The 21,230-nt window shown below is 42.0% G+C and overlaps 1 protein-coding gene across 8 annotated transcripts in view; it reads left to right on the top strand.

Annotated features, from left to right (window-relative positions):
* LOC108088251 overlaps positions 1-21,230 on the top strand; it is a 77,528-nt gene that overhangs the window by 52,915 nt on the left and 3,383 nt on the right. For 4 of the 8 annotated variants that reach the window (XM_043208380.1, XM_043208364.1, XM_043208339.1 and 1 more), the window contains 10 exons: positions 8,660-9,424; positions 12,658-12,794; positions 13,970-14,157; positions 14,220-14,323; positions 14,399-14,641; positions 14,945-15,075; positions 16,053-16,235; positions 17,424-17,453; positions 20,539-20,730; positions 20,801-21,210. In XM_043208380.1, coding sequence (XP_043064315.1) covers positions 8,671-9,424; positions 12,658-12,794; positions 13,970-14,157; positions 14,220-14,323; positions 14,399-14,641; positions 14,945-15,075; positions 16,053-16,235; positions 17,424-17,453; positions 20,539-20,730; positions 20,801-21,210 — 2,372 coding nt within the window. In that variant the 5' untranslated portion in view covers positions 8,660-8,670. Of the gene's footprint in view, positions 1-2,470; positions 2,525-7,516; positions 8,057-8,659; positions 9,425-12,657; positions 12,795-13,969; positions 14,158-14,219; positions 14,324-14,398; positions 14,642-14,944; positions 15,076-16,052; positions 16,236-17,423; positions 17,454-20,538; positions 20,731-20,800; positions 21,211-21,230 lie in introns of those variants that run through there. The other 4 variants (XR_001771222.2, XM_017185968.2, XM_043208378.1 and 1 more) reach the window with 3 other exon arrangements.

Genomic DNA, 21,230 nt, shown 5'->3' with positions numbered 1-21,230 from the left:
CGCAGATTTAACAAAATCGAACCTTTGCATTACTGACAGCCGACCAAACGGACTGCAGTTCGCTAGGACATGGTCTCCAGCATTGCAATAGCTACAACTTTGCACGGACTTAGTGTTGGTCGAAGAACACGAAAACGAGCTTCGATTATGTTTGCTCGGAAATAATTTATCTTGCTTTGGTTTTGATGTTTCCTCAGCAGATAAATGCTGATATCGGCGATTCAACATCTTCTCACAATCGGACCAAAGCGGCAAAGTTTCATAATCGAGCTGTTCTTCCCATTTTTGTTTAGTCACTGGGTCTACTCTGTTCAAGACGAGATAAATCAACATTGCATTGGATATTTTTGTATCATCTCCTATCGATAACAACGATCCATAAATTGATGAAACGGTATCGATAAGGCTTCTTAAGGAAGACGCTGATTGGTGCGTAATTTTTGGAAGAGTGAACAATGTTGAGATATTATTCATAAAAATCAAGCATTCGTTATCGTAGACTTTTTTAAGGCTGGCCATAGCCTTCTCATAATTGCTCGCGGTGACTTGATAAGCCTTAATAGTCCCTAAGGCTTCACCGGAGAGACACGAAATTAGGTGGTTAAATTTCTCGATAACTGGAATGCTGTCGTCTTGATGAACGAGAGTTTCAAAAAGGCTGATGAAATTTTTAAACTCCGAATATTTGCCGCTGAACTTTGGCAAGGCCAAATTCGGAAGTCGAGCTCGAGTTGGGGCTACAGAAGCTGATCCGGAAATTTTTGGATCGCTTGCTGTCTTCAAGGCCGACAAAAGCGACATTAATTTTGCCTTGGTAACAATTGATAGCTCCTCCAACTCATCTCTAAATTCATCGCCATCATCTATATCTTCTATCTCTTCTTGCAATAGATTTGCCTTATTAATTGCAGCGTTTAACGTATCTAATCTACATTTTAATTCTTCTTCTTTAATCGCGATCGCGCCAGAATCGAGTCGATCACTTAATCGGCGAATGCTTTTTACTCGATTTTGTAACTTGGCTTTCAAGTCTTCAAGCAGGTTACTTTTTGGCTTTTCTTGGCTCATTTTTGAATTAAATTATCAAAAACCAAATTTATTAAAGTAAATTATTAAAGGACCAAGTGTGAAAAATTTAAATGAAATTAATTTTCGAATTAAACCACAAAAAAATAATAATTTATAAAATATTAAATTTGTTCGAAAAAAAAATTATTAAATAATTATTATTATTAAATAATTATTTAGAGGCGAGAAACAACGAAAATAATTTTTAAATTGAATATCGAGGCACGAAGTATCAAAATTAATAGTGGGTGCAAACGACGGCGAAAAACAATATACCCAACCGAATGCGGGGTAGCGCGTCACTTGACGGTCCGTTAACCTGTAGCGCGCCCAAATGACAAGAACCCAACAACAACAACAACGCTGCTAGCGGCGACCAAGCGAAAGCGAAAACGAAAAAAGTTTACCGCTGCAGCTGCTTGTATATAAGGGCTTATTTATTTGTGTATAACGGCTCAGATTAACTTCCCAACTATTAACTTGCGAGGTTTTAACGATAATTAAAAACAAGGGGGGCGACAGTGATTGCAATAATTTAACACAATTTAACAAAAGTTGCATCCAAATTGGTTCAAATAGTATATATCAATTTAGCACTTGTAAATATATTAGGTATTTATATATATATAATGGCTGTAATATTTGCTACTCTTTGAAATTATTAAAATTGTTTAAATTTTATTTTGCATGCAATCTAGCTCTACTATTTTGTACATACGTGCCAAGAATTGAAAGCGAGGTGCAATTTTTCAGCACTAGACAATTAACAAATATTTCTAGTTTTTTGTCAAAACTCAGCTTTCAATTTTTTGCACAAATACCTTTGGTTCTTCGTTTGGATCTTTCAATCCTGCTGCCACTTTCCTTTTGCAACTTGAACAATCGCAGGGCATCCCTCGTCGGTGGCAGAAACGTCGAATTAGGGTATTAAATTTCGCGACCGGCACGAGTGAATTTGTTGTTGTTTTTTAATAATTAAAAACACCACACGTCGCGGGCAACTTGTATGTACTTCACAAGAACTTTATATTTTTGTGCAATTTTTATAGCAAAAAAACCACAAGAAAAAAAATCACTTGCAATTGTTTGTTATTTGTGTCACTGTCACTTTAAAAAAATTGTTGCCTTTTATTTAATTAATTAGTCCACCCGGGGGCGCCACTCGGCGCCCAAATGACAGGAATCGACTCATCCCAATCCAACTTGTTCAGCCAGAGTTCCTGCAATAGGATTTTTCCTCTGATTACGATAGGACTAAGCAAGCCGAGGGGGTCGAACAGCTTCGATGTCACCGATAGTATGTTCCGCTTTGTCGCTCTGAGACCCATGACGGAATTGTCAATTTCAAACTTGAAAGAATCTTCGTTAGGCAACCACGATATGCCTAACGCCTTCGTCGACTCTGAATCCGAGATTGGTATGGATTTAACTGTGCTCTGAGATGCGGTGACCTCAGGTGAGTTCGAAAACCACTTTGTCAATTCAAACCCGGCGGTTTGAAGAACCTGAGACACTTCAGACCTAATAGATTTGAGTTCGATCGAGCGCACGCATTATTTTTCGTTTCGTTGTCGTTTTGCCAATAAATTTATTAATTAGCCACCCAAGTTTCGGTTTTTAATAATTAGAAAAACGCTTCTAATTTTTCATGGCGCCATGAAAAATTAGAAGCGTTTTTCTAATTATTAAAAACCGAAACTTGGGTGGCTAATTAATAAATTTATTGGCAAAACGACGAAAACGAGAAAAAGAATGCGTGCGCTCGAACTCAACTCAATTTTACGAATGATCTATTCTCCACAATCATACTTAAGCCTAGCTTACCGAAGGTTGGCGAAGACGGAGCGAACTCGCAGAGAGCGAACAAAAGCTTTATTGCGCTCCCGCCTTCGCCCTAAACTAACTTACAGTAAACTTCAAATTCAACGATACTTATTCTAACAATTCAAAAATAAAAAAACGAAAAACTGGCTTCAGCCAACAGTCCTAGTTTTTTCGCGTGCACATATATGTGGGTCGCGCATCCTTGAATGTTTCACAGCTTACAAATCCTTGGCACGCACATCAGCATCAGCATCAGCGTCAGGCTCCCATCATCAGCTTAGGCATTGTGTTTGTTCTTAACAAAGGCAAAAGTAATTCATGCAATGCGCCCGAAGAAGAATCAACGCACACATTCTGAATATTTGCCTAGCGAAATAATAAGAAAAACATCGGCGGCATGAAGCGGAATCAACCAGAGAGATGACGGCGATGAATGGTTGATGGCGCTCAAGAAGGACGCAGGACGAAGGGCGAAGGACGCGGCGCTGACAGGCGACAGGCCTGACAGTTATGTCGTGGGCTGTCTTACCCGTTTGCATAGCTGGGCACTGAAATTAATGACATATGCAAAAGGCGGCTTCGAAGTTTCGAAGGCCCTCGAATCGATTTAAACGCATATCAATCAAAGGTTGCCAAATTTGCCAAGGGCAATACCAATATTTACTCGTCATGCATGGAATATTCGAATATCGGCGAATTCATTCAAAAGTAATCATCGAATTCAAGTGGAACAACACGGCGTATGCTTGATATTTCAAATTTGAACTATCCGCGTCATGCTCGCTAAATTTTTAATTAAAAAGCCAGCCACGGCATGCGAGCGTGTTTTTCTTTTATTAAGATTTCATTCGAACACGAACAGGTTGTTGATTTTTTTCGTGGCAACAACTGTTAGATATATTGGTCATGCATTATTGAATCGAGTGCGGTGATTTTATGGAGTCCAATGAAATATTGAATGAAATTTGGTTGCCTTGCTTTCAGGGTGGATTCCCTTCAATTGATTTCGCATGTGGTTCATTAGGTGGGTCCACACAACTCTGATTTCGGGCTCTTAATACCCCCCATTAAATACCCATGGCTTTGTTCCCAAAAACACAAAGAACCTCTCAAATGGAAATCAAATTTCCCGCTTCCTGTCCTGCGTCTGTCATATTAATTAGCCATCCCATTTCGAGTTTCGACTGACAGTCCGGTCGAAACTAAAAACTAATTAAAAAGCCGTGCCATTCGAAAGGCTCGACATCGGGCCATCGAGCTTTCCTGAAATTCGGTGCTAATCGAATTGTTGAAACGCAATGAAACGAATGTCATTGGGGCCCAAATGCGAGGACCCAAGACCACCCGAAAAATCCCCCATCGCAGCCAATTCAATTCATATTCATTCCGGCCATCAAATGACGGCAAATGACAGCGAACAATGAAATCAAATTAAAATACACTTTAACGCCGCGCCGACTGAATGACAATCAAAGGCTAAACAATGGAATGCTACCGAATCGATTCGAAAAACGAGTGGCACGGCCGACTGAAATGATTTTGAATGTTCGCATTTTTATTGCCGAGTGACAGCCGAACGAAAAGTGCCATCAATCCTGACCGAAAATCCCCGTGAAGGCTTCAAGTGTTGCGTGTTGTTGGAGTAATTAAATCCTGACATTTTAAATGTCCATTAAAGTGAGCTTAATTTGCTCATGTGCCAGCTTTATGACTTTCATGAAAAGTGAAAAAAGGGGAAATCCTTTTACGGTGAGTGCAAAATTTATGTGTGAAAAAGGAGCGCCTCTCATGAATTTAAAGCGGTTATAAGAACTGAATCCTTGTGTTTAAGTAAACAAATGCATCTTCTTTGCTTGGGACATTAAAACAACCATATCTGGTGCTTTATTCAATGGGATTTTTTGTACTTAAAACAAACTGCTTTGCAAAAAAAAAAAGGAGGCTTCAAACTCTCTCGAGTTTCATTAGCCATGTTAAGTAAACAAGCACGCCCGCAAACAGAAACTCGCAGCTAGAATTCCAGGATTCAGAATCTGCAGCCTTCGTGCCACTAAGCGGCTTAGTGAAAGTCCTTTTGCCAAACGAAGAAGGGCGGCAAGGAATATCTACATGTGAGAGCATTTTTTTTTTGAGGCAACTCGAGATGAAGAAATTCGCTTTGGTGTTTAAATAACTTTGACGCGCTTTCTGCATACACACACTCAGAAACACACACACACACTAACACACAGTTACGCCTGTGTGACATTTCCGGTCGTAATGGCGCAGACATTGCCAAAGAAAACTTTGATGACGTGAGCTTGAGTTTGACGTGCCGAAAAGAAATTTGACTTCTGGCAAAGGGGCAACTTGGGAATACTTGGGAATATGTGTATATGGCATATTGACGCTTAGCTCGTTACAATTTCGCCCCACTGCCAGAAACTTGCCAGAAAGGCCAAAAAGCGAGTCTTCTTCGCTGGCACCAATTTGCCTCGACTAACTTTTCAAGTTCCGCGATACAATTTGTCTCGCCTTATTTTTCGGGGCCAAATTGCTGCAATTATCATTTGGCAGCGAATCGCAGCGTTAATGAGGAGCAGGGGTCGCAGTCGGGGACGCCATTGAATGCATCGGACCACCGAGGCCAGAACGCCCTCGCATATGGAACGAAATTTAAAGTCACACGCCCACAAATGCATGCTGTGTGCGTGTCTCTGCACTTCCCTTTCCGGTGCGCCATTGCAATGACTTTCGAGCAAACTCTGTAAAGAAAGGGGAAGTCAGAGTGACAGAGGAGAAAGGGAGATTGAATGACATACACTATAAAAAAATATATAAAGGAGTTTTTATAAGAAACATTTAATCGTTTCAAAGCATAGCATTCATTTCTTCAATGATTGACCGAGGCTATATTAAAGACCTACTAGGTTTTATTTTTTAGAAGTAAGTAAAAATCTTGATACTTCGTTTTTCGCGGTGTAACATAAGTCAAGTTCCATCCCGGCTTGCCTCAAAAAGTTGCTGCGGATGAACGGGATCCAGTGGCAGAGCAATGATGATAAAGACGATGATGACTACCGACAATCGCAACACAGCGGCAACAGTAACGACAACTGACAGCAGCCGTTGGCTGCAAGAACCCTCAAGTCCTTTAGCACTTTTTATGTGCAACTATTTTGCATATGTGGAGGGGTTGGCTTTAGGGTTCCGCCAAACGTGGGGTTACGAAAGTCACCGTGGTGAGTACAAAAAGGGAGGCGTTCGCACATCCTAGTGCTTGACGAAAGCTGATATCGACGCCATCCCTTTGAGATCCATTAAGGCGGCAGCCGCTCCATATCCATCTTCTGGCTCGTAAACAGATACGGGGATAGCTATATCTGGGTCCTGGGTGTGTGGCTCCCAGTTGATAAGCCAGTGCAGTGATAAAGAAAAAACAGCTTCTGTTTACGCTCTCGGGTCGTCGAGAATCGCAGCAGATAGCTTTGATATTGAGTTAATGGAAAGCCATTTAAATGAAAATGTTTGTGCTTTAGGGCCGAGCATTTGGCTGAGACAAAGTTGGCCACATTAAAACTTATTAGCAATTTAATGCACGACTAGACAGCGTCCAGTTTTCGTCCCCTTTTAAGGGAATTATTTTAGCGCAGCACGATTTTGTGGCGAATTTCACTGACGCCAGACATTGTAATGGCCAAATGCAGGATGAAATTGGGAGGAGTGACGCAGTGGTCGGGCCATAAAAATGTTGAAAACAACATGCTGGGGTAGCTACAATCGCCACAGGCATGTTGGCTTCAGCGGAAAGTCCTTAAAAACCCCATTAAACAATTGAAAATAAAATTACTTTAGGTTCTTTAATGCTAGCTTTGTTTTAATTTACAATAAACTTATAATCTGCCAAAAAAAGCTCTTAAAGTATCAAAAGCAGACAATATGTGACTAAAACCCTGAAGATTATCGTATCAATTATAAAAACAGAACCAAAATGAAAATAATCAATTCATAACTTATTTAAAAATGCATCAACACAAAATGGATCTCTTATTTTATTTCTTTTGATAAGCTTCAAAAAATATGCTGACCAAATTTTATTTCACTATCGAGAGGTTTTTACTAAAAATAAAATATTTCTAAAATATTTGCACATGATTTGAACCATCATAAATCAGTTATCCATTTAGAAGCACATCAACTAAATCGTTTATCTCGATATGAAACCGCACTCAGAGCCAATTTGTATAAGAAAGTTTATTAGAACTGACTTAACTGCACTTGTCGGGGAGTTTTCCCAAAATTTTCCACCACCATCCACGAACCCGAAATGAACCTCTGGTGTTTTCGTGTTCTCTTGTGCAACAAGCTGGCTGCTGGCTGGTAAAAACATGGGCATCAGTTTCCGTCTGGTTGCCGGCGTCATCTGCTGTCTGCTGACGCCGCTGAATCTCTGAATCTGTCCCCGAATCCATTTTCCTGCATTTTCCCCTCTGCTTTTACCCCTGCTTTTACCCCTTCTTTTACCCTTACCGCCATAAACCTCCATTTACCCAACCCATTACCATTCCGTGGCGGTTTCCCTCCAGGTCGGTCGTCTGCTTCATGTCTGAGCGTCTAATTTAAAATTATGCAACTACCTTTTTTCGCCTGCTTTTCCGCGAATTTCGCTCTCGCTGGCCGAATGCTATAATTTCCCAGCGGCACTCATTGACTCGGCGACTCTGCGGCGTTGCTGTTGGACAGTGTTTTGGGGTCATGCGTTGCAAGGCCCCGAACAACATTCATAAATCATTTGCAGAGGTGGAGGCGAGCAGACTGCTGTTGTTTTTCTACTCATCGTTATCACTGGCAAGCTGCAATCGACAGACCTACAGAAAAAAAAAACAAAAAAAAAAAAAAAAGAGCAGAGAAACCCCTTTTTCGATGCCCCCGGCATCGTTGCACCGAAAACACATTAATCAATTCCGACCGACTGGCGGGCCAGACCTCCATGCATATATCCATTGTGTAGAGTGGATCGTGGAAAAGTCGGAAAACAAGGACAAAATGAAACCGTTACACGCTCAGCGAGCGCAACAACACGAAAAAGCAGACAAAAAAAAAAAAAGGAAAAAACCCTCGTAACTTTCCATAATGTGCAACGCGCGTGAAAATTCGTCCTTAGCTCGGCGTGAAAAATATGCGAGTAAGTCGCAGTGAAACCGAAAAATAAAACGGAAAATCACAGCAAAAAAAATGGCTATGAAAAACAAAAACATGAAGAGAAATTGTTTACGCTGCAAGTATTTATGATTTTCATTGGTCGAAGGCTTCGCCGCATCGCGAGAATTTATTCCGATGTTCGATTTCGACTACTATATATGCGCAGCGATAAATATTTGGCCATAAATTTGGCGTGTAATCGCGCGGCGAGGCGTGTGGAAATTTGTTTGCCCCAGGCATTTGAATATTTAAAATTATCCCGCCCCAAAAAAAGAAACATTGCGTGTGTAAAACTCTGATTGTTAATCACCACGCTCGGAATTCAATTATAATTTTGATGGTTCTAATACAATTAAAGTGGGGCGAATTATTTTCAATTTATGTGCAAATAAGGTGTGAAATTAAAAATAGCAACACTTGCGAACATGTTTTTAATTATAGATAAAAGAGAAGCAATTATTAAATTTGCTTTACTAACTTTAAGGATAAAGCAGATTTAAGCACTTCTTTTTGCTAAACCACAAGACACTTCGTGGCTTACTTTAATAACAAAATCTAAAGCCATATTTCTTTTACACTCTTTCAGACACAACAGTAATGACATTGAAATGGCGCCAGAAATACAAAAGCAGAAAAAGGCCAAAGAAACTGAAACAACGAATAATTGCAACAAACACTGCCCCAGCAATACATAAAACAGCAACAACAAAAGAAACCAGCAGACTGAGAGAAACGAGGTGCAAACTGAGGCGCCACAGCAAATGGCTGCCAAATGAGCGACACAGAAATGTGGCTAAAATGCTGCAAGTGTTGCAGGCGACGACAAATCCAACACAATGTCGTGCAATTAAAGCAACAGGAACAGCAGCAACATCCACAATGACTTCCAGCTGCAGCGGCCTTTGTCACTCGCAATCGCAGCAACAGCAGCAGCAACAGCAGCAGCAGCAGCACAAACAGCAGTTGCAGCAACCGAAACAGCAGCAGCATCAGCAATTGCAGCTGCAGAAACTTCAGCAGCGGCGACATCCACTTCCGGCGACTCTGACGCTGCTCCTCTGCCTGGGAATCAGTTTGGGAATGGCCGCCACTGCAGCAGCTGCCGCTGGAGGAGGCGGAGGAGCTGCCCCCGTTTCCGGATCCGGAACAGCTGGCTCCCCATCCATCGCCAGCTCCGGCTCCTTGGGTCCCGGCAAACCCGCCAATTTGCAACTGGCCTCGGGATTATCCAATGCGGGCTGCTCCCTCGCCGAGTTTAGCTGCTCGAACGGAAAGTGCGTGCCACTCAGCAAGTATTGCAACAACCTAAACGACTGCGGCGACGGCAGCGATGAGCCGCGTTTTTGCACACGTAAGTTAGCCCAGAAGTTATTATTAATCAGAAATATATTTTACACAATATTTGAAAATGATTAAAAGTTTTTACCATTCGGCCATGGTTGCATTAAACCAGAATCAAACTTTATCAAACTAGATAATAAATTGAGTTCTGAAATGCACTGTAAAATTTTTCCAAAATTTAATTTACGCTTTTGCGAAAGTGTTGAACAAGTGGAAAGTTCAGTAATGGAGCATAGTGCCCTTGCAACAATGTGTCGAAGGCAATTATGTAAAGCGGAACATAATGAGAAAGAGTCTGAAATGGCTCGCAAAGAGGATTGTTTGCGCAATTCAACAGCCGATTGACGGGCAAAGAAACGCTAATTAAAAAGTTGGGTACATCAACTACGCAATCAGGGAAATATTTTCAATCGAAAAGTTAACAATAACTATATACGGTCTTTGAGCTGTTCCTTTAGATTATGAAATTCAAAATATATTCAATATATTGCATATATACACGAATCATTTCCTATGATTTTTATTAAATCTAAGAAAACTGATTTTTATACCTAGTAAAATTTGTTGTTACGTATACGCACTGTAAGCCGCATTTTGTTTTTAACACGCTTTACATCCTTCTTCTGCGTAAGCTCCGTAGACACTCCATTAGGATTTCCTTTCTAATTACTTTTGAGCGCCAACCTGTCGCCTTAAGGGATATACCCTCTCAAGCACTGTGAGGCCGGTGATCCGCTGCCAATTCGATTGGTGTGGTCCTCGATGGCTTCCATCCTGAATACTCGTAAGTCCTCGTGGAGAGCAGGTTGCAGGTAGCAGGTAGTAACCTGGAAGCAATCAAGCTTGTCAAACCCCATAACCGTCCGGCAATCATCTCCCTCCGCTGCATCCATTGAATGGCCGCTCTTGTAAACACGGCCTTCATGTGTAAATGTAATTAAGCACTCCCCACTCGCACATGGGGCTCCACACAGATTGGCACCTCCCTTTGCCCTTTCCCTCCGGCAGCCGGCAGCCCATTTCAGTACCCCAGTGGCCCTCCATTGGCCCTCATAATGGCGGCAAAGTGAACTTCTCACTTTTGCCAATTGGCTGCCAGTAAGCCCCGCCACTTTCCCCCATCCCCCATCCCCTCATCCAGAATGTCCTGCTGCCGTTTCTGCTGCTGCCGGGCGCGTCATGTCAAGCGTTGATGAATTTAATTAAGTATTTTTCAATGACATTCAACGAGGCGAGCTTGTGGAGTAGGGGAAATCAGCCTGATGAATAAGAACAGCGGCAACTCGTGGGGTTTTTAATTGAACAACGAGAGTATCGAGGGGAAAACGTTTGCGCTTGTTTTGGGGCCAAGTTGCAAAAGGAAGATAGTTCCACTTAACCACTTGTATTTTAAGTCAGCAGAATCACAGACTCAAAGCGAAGCTTAGTAAGAAATACAAGCTAAAAAATATTTATGACAATCTAATGACTATAAAACAAATATAGGCTTTAAATTGTAAACTCTAATTTAAATCCTATATTTGTTGTAGTTTACTAATAATCATTTTCGAGTATTTTAAAGCTTATGTAAAACATGAATACCCAAGTCAGATTAAGCTCCATCAAAATGGTTTGGTTACCTGGTGCTGATGTTGTTTTGCCCCCGAAAAATCATAATTGAATGGTCACTGCTTATGATTAGCTATTATCGCTCTGCCAATTATAAATTCCCCGCGAGTACCACCCATTGGAAAATTGCTTGCAGGCTTGTCAGGCCGACTCCCCGACTGACAGACTGACAATCGGAGCAATCAAATTGGAAATACGCCTACAGCCGGGACTATTGATTTCCCCCCTGCTGCAATCCCATAATTATCTAGTTGACTATTGATGGTTGAGCGCATATTAAATTTGATTGAATGCACAGAAAGCAATTAGAGCAGCACAACTACCAGCACTTGAGCAATTTATTCGAATTGAATAATTTTATCCAGGGGCCGTCCTCATCGCCTGTCTCTCTCCGATTCGTATGCATTTTTAATAAAACTAATTGAAATGCCCGAAGAGAAGGACAGGATCCTGAGGGGCCCAAAGAAGAAATTGGCAATTTCCATGCAAACTACTTTTGCCATGACTCTCACTTTGTTTTGGGGACATCTACAAAGGACTGGACTTAATTCCATAAATGCAAATCGCACAGGCATAAATCATTCCAGTTTGTGGTCATTCAATTATGAAAAGGAATTCCGAGTTCGAATACTTAATCGAGTGAAGGCTGGCAAAAGGGTTACTCTATGCTTTTTTTTATTCATTCACTAAGCGCAAACAATTCAATTGGAAAATTCTCAGCATATCCCTTTTAAGAAAATCAAAACAGCAAAACAAACAATTTCGGGGATGGCATTTTATTAAAATAATCTAAAGCCAACGCAAACAAAAATATAAGCAACTCATAAATACAGCCACGATGAAGCTGGTATTTAATAATAAAATGAAATAAAAAATTAAATTTCTCAGTTTCGAGCTTAATAAACTTTGCATAAACATGCAATCATTTTTCCTTTATTGCTTTCTTTATATAAATTTTTAATAAAAGTGATTCGAAGCAGCATAATAAACAAGAAATATTTCACAATTTTTGACACACAAAAACCACTGGCTATCATTAAATAAAAAGTGGGTTAGTCTCTTATGTTTCTTGGGTCACAAAGCATTTAAAATTTAAGGTACATGATAGAGCAACCATTTAACCAATAACAGAAATGAGTAAAAATAAATTTAATATCCAATTCATTCATAAAGCAAGGATAAAGATACGTTACCACTCATTTGAAGTTCGAACTTAATACCAATCTAAGCCAAAGCCAACGCAGTAAATAAAATGTATGTAACCTAATCTTAAAGATAAATTTGAATAATTTAACCACAAATTGGCTGGCACACATTTTCCCCTTCTCTTTCAAATGCGAATACATTAAAAGTAAAGTACCTTAAATTATTCACGTAAATGGATTAGTTTACTTTGCGTTCCAATCAGTTTGCATATGAAGTTAATGTTATGTTAATTTGATACTTTGTGTTAGCATCTGCCTTGGCCTGGCGATGATTTATGGCGTGACGATTGCCATTCTCCTGGGCGAAAGGCGCTTCCCCCCTTGCGTTTCGGGAGGGAATATCAGTTGCGGTTGCCTGGCTGCGCGCGCGGCAAACAAACTAATTGCCGAACTAACGCTAATTGCGTTTAATATATATATATATTTGCAGGCTGTAATCGCACCTACTACGGGGACATCGGACAGACCTACGCCCTCGAGTTGCACCGCCCCAAACAGGATCGCGTGCCCTTTGTGTGTGTGCTCACGTTCACGGCGGCGGGTGGCCAACACGGCGATGTGGTGCAGGTGAGTCGGGTCAGGGTTCAAATCGGGGTACAGAAAGAGAAAAATAATATACATTGGATGACTTTTTATATTACTTATTATGAAACCTTAACCTCAATAACAACAAAATAAATCTTGTATCATTAGATAGCAGTTAAATATTACTTCAAATATCTAATTAAATATTCTAAGCGCTCTTTTTTTTAATTGGGTTTTTATTTTATATAACTCCGGCCTGGAGTTCTTTTATTTTCCTTATATTTATTTTCTCCCTGTGCACCTTCAACTGCAGAGGTTCCCCTCCTCCTTTTCCTTCTGCTTCTGTCGGTGCCACTGCCTTTCACATTTCATTTTGTAACGGGATAAACTACGCCATTAAAAGATAAGCAACAACAATGGCGTTGGCAGATGGCGGGTGTTGGGTGGTGGGGGGGGTGGTGATGGAAAATTGGGTGGTGGCCTGTGGGTGGCAGAAGCAATATTGATTTCAAAGCCACTCGCCGGAGCGTAGCAAATCCAGCACCACCACCACCCATTTCGGGGTAGCAGGAAGCGAGTGCCGGCGCCTGTTAGTTATTACGCCACTTCACACCTCCAATTGGAATGAAGGATGCAGAGGAGCAGCTGCAGGAGCCGGAGGAGCCGGAGCAAAAAGAAGAAGTGCCAGGCAGCCAGCCAGCCAGCCAGCCAAAGCCTTTGGCATGCTCGAGTGCGTCCCAAGAGCATTCGGCACTGATATCCACTGAGCTACGAGCACTGACCGAAACTTTATTACTGACACCCCCTTCGGCACATCCTGCAAATATTTTATGCCCAGCAGAGAGACTCTACTAGATTCGAGGAGATTTATGCAATTGATGGAAGAGGGGGCACATCCCTTCCCCAGACAGTTGAGCTAACAATAAATGGTTATGTAATTGAAAAAACAACAGGGAATGTGTTCTACACCCCTTCTTTAAATTACTAACTTTACTCTCAACTGTGACTAGTCAAGTTACCCTATCTTTAAAATCTTTAAAAAGAAGGTTTTAGGCTCCTCAAATATTGTTAACAACTTAAGTTTTTTACGATTATTATACTAATTTAGCTGAAAGACAACTTTCTCATCAAGTTACTATAGTTACGCAAATCAGAATATGCTTTTATGGATGTAGCTATAACACTATAACACAAATTTATGATCCGCATCGCTCTAGGTCACCTTGGATAGCTTCACGATTGGCAGATTCACCTCGTACGTTCACGAGGGCTGTCCAGATGGATACATGCAGATTGCGGAGTCGGCTCGAACGCCAATTGGAGGCATGTGGTGCGGCACCTCCTGGGGCCCAGTGCTCTTCTACAGCGAGACGCGCTCCCTCATATTCACCATCCGACTGAACAGGTGCGTTCTGATTTCAACAACATATTAACCGACCCTTATTTATGTGTAAATACCGCCCACAGACTGGCGAGAGATCAGAACGGTTACAACTTCGACTTCCGCATCAGATACAAGGTCCTCTCGAGGGACAGTTCGGTAACCCGCTACGGGGGCATTAAGCTGGCAGGTGCGTGTGACCGCAGGACTTGAGGTCCAGTCCAGTCCCTAATCCGCTCAACCGATTCCCCTTTTTGTTTTGCAGAACTGGCCCAGTGGCACAACCGCAGCAGCTTCCTCAACCAGCAGCAACAACAGCAGCAGCAGCAGCAACAAGGCGCCGGCTTCCTGGAGGACTTCACCAACTCCAGTGGCGCTCGTTCTGACCGTTATGGCCAGGACTTCAGTCTTTTCAGCGCTTATGCCAACAACAAGACCTTCATGGCCTCGCTGGAAAAGTCACTGGCCAAGGACGAGCAAAACTACACGGAGCCGAAATACTATTTGGGTGAGTTATTTTTTATTAACGCTATAAATAAATCCTCACTTGTGTGACTGGTTTATAATTTACCACCACGGCGTAAAGATTTTACTGACAATATATATTAACTACACACTAATGTAGTAAATTTATTTAAAGAACATTACGTGAAACCCGTTTGTAAAGTTCCTCAAATAAGGATAATTTAAAATGAAAGAACTTCTTAAAAATACACAAAAATTAAAACTTTTAATTTGGCAGTCTAAGACCGTGTTTAATGACTCGTTAAGTGTTATTCCTGGCTGTGACATCTGTTTCTCGCATTCGCAGGTGACCTTATACCCGGAACGTACTGCTCGAGGATCTTCAGCGACTGCGACAAAAAGCCGTGTCGCCTGCAGTCGCCCAACTTTCCCGGCATCTATCCCCGCAATCTCACCTGCTACTATGCAGTGCGCCAGGTGAGCTGAGAACAATTAAAATGAAATTAAACTCCAGCCTGGTAGCCTAATGTTCTGGGCTGCAGGCCGTGCCGGGCCAAAAAGGTTGCCTTACCAACGCAGAATTTTGAGGGCATCCTGGCTCGTAGGTCATAAAAATAAGGCCAAAGCGTAAAACGCTCTGCCTTATTTTTATTCATGCCACAACAAAGTTCAAAAATCAAGAGAAGAAAAAAAAATTAAATGGCAATTTACATTCCAAAATAGAATGGGCTTTTATTATAATTAACTGAAGGAGCAGAGAGTCTGCCGTCTGAAGGGCTCCTCCTTGGCATTTTTAATATGTCTGCTCCTGCCCGACGGGGATGCTCTTGGCAGGACTCGTTGCCATTGGCAATCAACTGTTAAAGGTCTCACATGCTGTGGATGTCCTTTTAAAATTACAAATTGTTTACTGGCTACACAGTTTGTTTAAGGCATAATGTGCCTATTTCTGGAAGTCACGTAATTGTAAGTCATGAGCAACGCAGGATTATTCAGAGATACTTGAGTTTATAAGGTTCCGTAAAAGAACCACAAAATAAGTCCCTTTTTTAACGTAATTTTGGCTTTTTTAATAGAGTGCTTTTATGTAAGAGTATTTGCCTCAACACAAAGAAATAAATTAACGCTTTCTAATACTTTATTTATATAAATATTTATTTCTTCAAGGATATATATTTTTAAGCCCAATTGAAAATCAAATTAGAATTTTGTTTGCGTAAAAGCTCGCATAAATTAGACGTGCCACTTGAATAGGAATGAACACAATGTAAAACACAAAGATCAATCACCATTACCATTTGCAAGACCGTCCAGAGAATTCCGCGAAGCGTAGCCGGCGTAATTTAAATGCTCCAATTAATCCTCCTATTCCAACAAAAGGAATGGCACTGTCAAACAAAACATTCTGTGCGCTGCGGCTCATTAATTTGCATTTAATTCTCCTGTCCACACAGCACGACGTGCCCCATGGCAAACACGCCCTGATTCTAGTCAAACAGCCCAAGGGCAATCTGGTCTGGATTTCCACCCAGGAAACGGCCACCGTGAACAAAATGGCACCGCCGCCGAGTGCCAGCGACAAGGACAAGAAATTCGAGCCGAGGCTGAAAACATGGAATGACTGCGATTACATTCAGGTAATTAAATCTGCCTTTAAATGCACTTTGCTCCGCCTCTGCTTCTATCTCTTCCCTATCTTCTCTGTATCTGTATCTGTATCTGTATCTGAATCTGGACATCTCGCCTTTATCTGTATCTGTATCTGTATCTGTAAATGTCCCTGCAATGAACTGCTCTGTGTTTGCATTTGCCAACTTTAACGAGGGATTCAGCATAAAAATTACTTCCTCTGTTGGCCAGTGGCCGGCAAACAGGACCAGTAGGAAAATTCGGGATGGAAAACGGAGTGGAGGCTGCTGGGGTGGCTGGTGGGGTGGCGAAAACTGCGCAAAAAACGACAAATTGAAAAAGAAATGAGCAAAAATCTGGAATCAGTTGTTTGCACTCCCCGTATTCTCCTCCACCTCCCCCCGTTTTTTCCCACCGATTTTCCACTGTCATTGCCCCGGCATTGTGTGTACGCCTCCATATCCGATGTCCATGTCCTCGTCCGAGTTCCAGGACGAAGTCCTCCGTCCGACATTGCCTTGAGCACTCGATAGGCTTCTCCGGCCAGTCGCGGGAAGTGTTAATTTCGTAGCCTTTCATTTTGTTTGCCATCGGGGAGCGGGACTCGTACTGGACTCCCACTATAGAGCCCCCAACGAAAAAGGGGCAACTTTTGGATGAGCTCTTAATGAGCGTTGTGTATGCAGAATGGAGCTTAAATGGGGGATAAGCCGGCAAAACGGAAAATATGAGGCATACGAAGTGTGGAAATAAGCCGAAGAAAAGGGATACGCTTGAAAGGAACTGCTTCGAGAAGGAGGTTTTAATGAGGCCACCTTAATTATATTAGGGGAAAACAGAATCTGGAGAGGGCAGATTTTTAAATGAGAAACCATTTGTGCCAGAAAGCTGTCAAATAAAAAAGGATTATTTTCTTTTTCTGGATTATCTCTGTTCTGCATTCCATAGAAAATTTGTACTCTGAAACCCCACTTGTTTCTTAGAACAGCAGCAAGTAAAAAATTCAAGAAGAGTTTAAAATAAAGAAAGAAAGAAAGAGATTCAAAGAGTTTTTTATTTACCTTAGTGGTATGTTCTGCAGAGCCAATACAATTTCTCTTTTAAATACCACCTAATTTCTTAAACTGCACCAAATTAGAAATTAACCTGAGAATACTTGAGCATATATAAATGTGTATGTATATTTTCTTCAATAGGAAAATGTAAAGCCCAAATGGAAATCCACGGTAATACAAAACTAAAGAACCCTCCTCGCTCAGTTCAATTCAACTCAATGCGATTCAAATCAAACTCATGTTGCCACAAATCAATTTAGTCGTAGTAATAGTGAGCACTTGACCTCCGACACCCAACCACCCACCACACCCTATCTTTCACTCTCTACGTATCTCCCCGCCACTAATAGCAACAATTATTTGCCATCTTTCGCTGTTCGAAAACAATTAATCAAGCTAAATGTATGCACTCCCCTTCCAAGTAAGCCCCAGCAAACAAACAACAAATCAAAATGATCTGGGTAAATCGACATCTATGGAATATCTATAGACTGGATAATATATTCATTAGCACACACGCGAGGGGAAGAATCTGTCATTGGGTTTATATTAATGAACACTTGGCACGCACATCATAAATCGCACACAAAGCAGCTTCGAGGTCTGAGGACATCAAGGACATTAGTGGACGAGGACGTGGACGTGGACGTGGACGAACGTGCCTGGATGCCATGTAAATAATTGCCCCGGGCATTCATCATACAAAAGGCAGAAGAGCGGAGGATGCCACTCCTGATGGATTCCCCACTTCCGGGCTCCATTCAGACCGCTTTAAGCTGATCTGCCACAGCGGTCAAAGACATTCCACCCCATCCATATATATATATGCTATATATATAGATAGAAATCCGAAAAGGGAGGGTGAGAAATCTACCCTAAAACGTTTTGACGATTTCCGTGTCGAGGAATGTTGCTTTTAGTTGCCCATTTAGTCATCAGCAACTATTCAATTTCGCTCCGCAACAAAATCCCTCTGACAGCGGAGGATGACCCCTGTGCCCCGGTGCTTTCAGTTCCCAGTAATTCCCCCATTAAATGCTCGTTGTGGCAGCAAGGCGTGCAAATCCCTTCCTCCTTCCTCGGGACCCTTCTCCTAAGCCCCGAGAAGCGTTGTCCTGGCTGGCTGGCTAACCCCTTTACTTTTTGCTTATTCAGTTGGAAGGCAATCCGCTCGGACGTTAGCGCCATTTGCAAGGATTGCAGGATCCTGGGCCTCTGCACTCTGCCTACAAATTGTCCTCCGCTTGCCATTTCCCACCGACTTTTTTCCCACTTTTTTGTCTCGCGCTCTTAAGCCAAAATGTCCAAAAGTGCTGGCCATTTTGGTGCGGCATGTGTGAATAATCGCCGGATGGCAAGAGCCGCGCAGCCAGAGTTCCACGAATAGAATGGTAAACTCTGGGCGGGTACAAAAGAACACATTCAAAAAAGTTCATTTAAATTCATCTAAATAAACTATCAATTTAGGATTTTAATATACATTTTTATTACGTGCTTATGCAAATATACGCTCAAAAAATACTGCTATAGAACTATTTTGAGGTATAACAACAATGAAATTAAATGGAAGAGATCGAATGATTTTAAGTCTATGAACTATTATTGTGTTAGTGCTAATCTTTTTAAAAACACCACAAAATATATTTATTGTTTAAGTTAGGTATCTTTCTTTTTCTGGAACCCCATCAGTTGATATATTCAACAAAATAGGTAACTGGGGAAAAAGAAAATCCCCCATATATATTCTGGTGTATCCCCCATCTGGGTCTCCACTAATTTGTACAAATGCCGCGCTTTCAATAAATTTGTGGTCACAAATTACCTGGACCACATTTACGGGTGTGCGGGCTGTGGCTCCGGTCCGGAATCTGGTCTGCGGTCTCGGGCATAGTTTAAATTTGCGGCCAGATGCACAAACAAGGACGGCCAGGAAACAGAAACCTCAGCTAAATTAATGCAAAAAGTCGCTGGCCACAAAACTAATTTGTCATGCGTTGGCCAAAGGTAGGAAGTGGCCATGGACAGGGAACGCCGGTCCGAATGCCATGTACGCCCACTTCCACTTCCCACCCACTTACTCACCCACCTGGCAAGGCCAACTCAATTAAAATGCGCACAATTATGCGCAAATGAAAAAGCCAGCAGAAACCGCACATAAATGAACATGTAACGTTTATGGGAGCTGAAAACTTGGGTATTCCAATCAAACCTTTGAAGTATCAAAAAATATATTACCAGTTACAAAACGCATAAACTTAAAAATTAGTTACTCAAAACCTTTTTGTTAACCAAAATGTTACCCAAAAAAATGGCCACTGCTTTTAGACATCTCCAGGGACTCAATTTAAGCAAAAAGCCTTTACCACAACCAAGTGCTCCTCTCGTAACCCGCATAAACATGTTTCTTTCATTTAAAACAAACTTTAAATGGGCTTAAAATGTTCGACATTTAGTGGGCATCAAGTGTCGGACACATCAAAGCCATTGTGCTCAACTACTTAGACCTGCTCAAAGCCCCCAAGACTCTTCCTCCCCCTTCCGCTCCTTCACCCTTAACTAAACATACCGCAGCATTACTTTCCATCGTCCTGGGAAGCGGAATGTGACCAAAAATCACGTATACGTACAGTGGCCATTAAGTAATACGAGAGCCAGCTGCACTTTGGGTCCACTTCTTTACAGCAATTACCGTTCTTTCGCACTCAGTTCGACTCAGCCACGCCCCCGCATACCGCCCCTTTTTGGGCCACACTCGGCCTTAAGCTTCAATTACTACACTTAGAGAAAGTTAATTAAACATTAAATACTTTGACTAAACAATTATAAAAAAAACTAACATTATAATTTTAGCTCATATTGATAAATATTTAGAAAAGTATTTTTGAGATAAATATAATATATATTAGGGATATATACTACATTCGTTTGGGGATACTATACATTTCTTAACGATAAAAAGTAAAATTGACCCTTGTCTTACAAATTAATTTGCACCATATATGTTTTGATATTTAAAATATTAATAAGCCTCAGATATAATTTAATTTTATAGAACCAATCAAAGACTTTCTGGTAAACTAAGCTGTTATTCCTTCACCGTGTAGTTAGTTAGTGCCACCCACATGGTGAAATCAACAAGCACCAACCACATTTGTCGCCCGACTCACTCATTTCGTTTCACTCTCTCCTCACCCGCTCTTCTCTCCTTTCTCTCTCGCCCTCTTCTCCCCGTCTCGGTGTCCTTTCGCACCCGCAGGACTACGTGACCGTGTACGACGGCTACACCACACGTGACCCCATCATACTGAAGTTCTGTGGCGGCGGTCAAGCGGTGCCGGCGGCTGTTTCCAGCGGCCCGGAGCTTCTGGTCGAGTTCAGCACGTCGCCGTTTGGCACCTTCACCGGCACCTCGTCGCAGGTCCTGCCGCTCTACGGATTCCAGCTGGAGGTGAGTGGAGAAGACCAGATGCAGGCCTCCGGCGGTATAATTCCTTTTGATTTTGTTTGCCTTGCCACAGGTTGAAGTTCAATTCGTGGACATCCAGAGTCCCACGTACTCGAAGAACAAGAAACCCTGCGAGTTTTGGATCCGCGGAGCAGGACGTGGCATCCTGGAGAGTCCCAGGCACTCGCTGGCTCCGAACTCGACGTGCCTTTACCATCTGCAGGGACTGGGTGTCTTCAAGACCTTTGACCACCTGAGTCTGTCGCGCAGGACGAACAGCCAGTCGGGAATGCATCAGCCACTTTCCCGTTTCAAGGTTTGGATTTCCGTTCTGAAGTTCAACTTGGATCCGGAGTTCGGCCAAATAGATGAGACGTCGGTGGGGGCGATTGGAGTGCTGCAAACGCAGGAGGATTGCAGCGGAATGTTGCGCATATGGGATGGCACTCTAAGGGATGCGCCCGTTTGCAAGGATCTTAACTGGTAAATGCTTTTACTCAAAT

This window comes from Drosophila ficusphila, unplaced genomic scaffold (genome assembly GCF_018152265.1).
Source record: "Drosophila ficusphila isolate 14025-0441.05 unplaced genomic scaffold, ASM1815226v1 contig_106, whole genome shotgun sequence".
NCBI lineage: Eukaryota > Metazoa > Arthropoda > Insecta > Diptera > Drosophilidae > Drosophila > Drosophila ficusphila.
The sequence above is the reverse complement of the archived record's forward strand: the minus strand, read 5'-3'. Positions and strand labels throughout refer to the sequence as shown.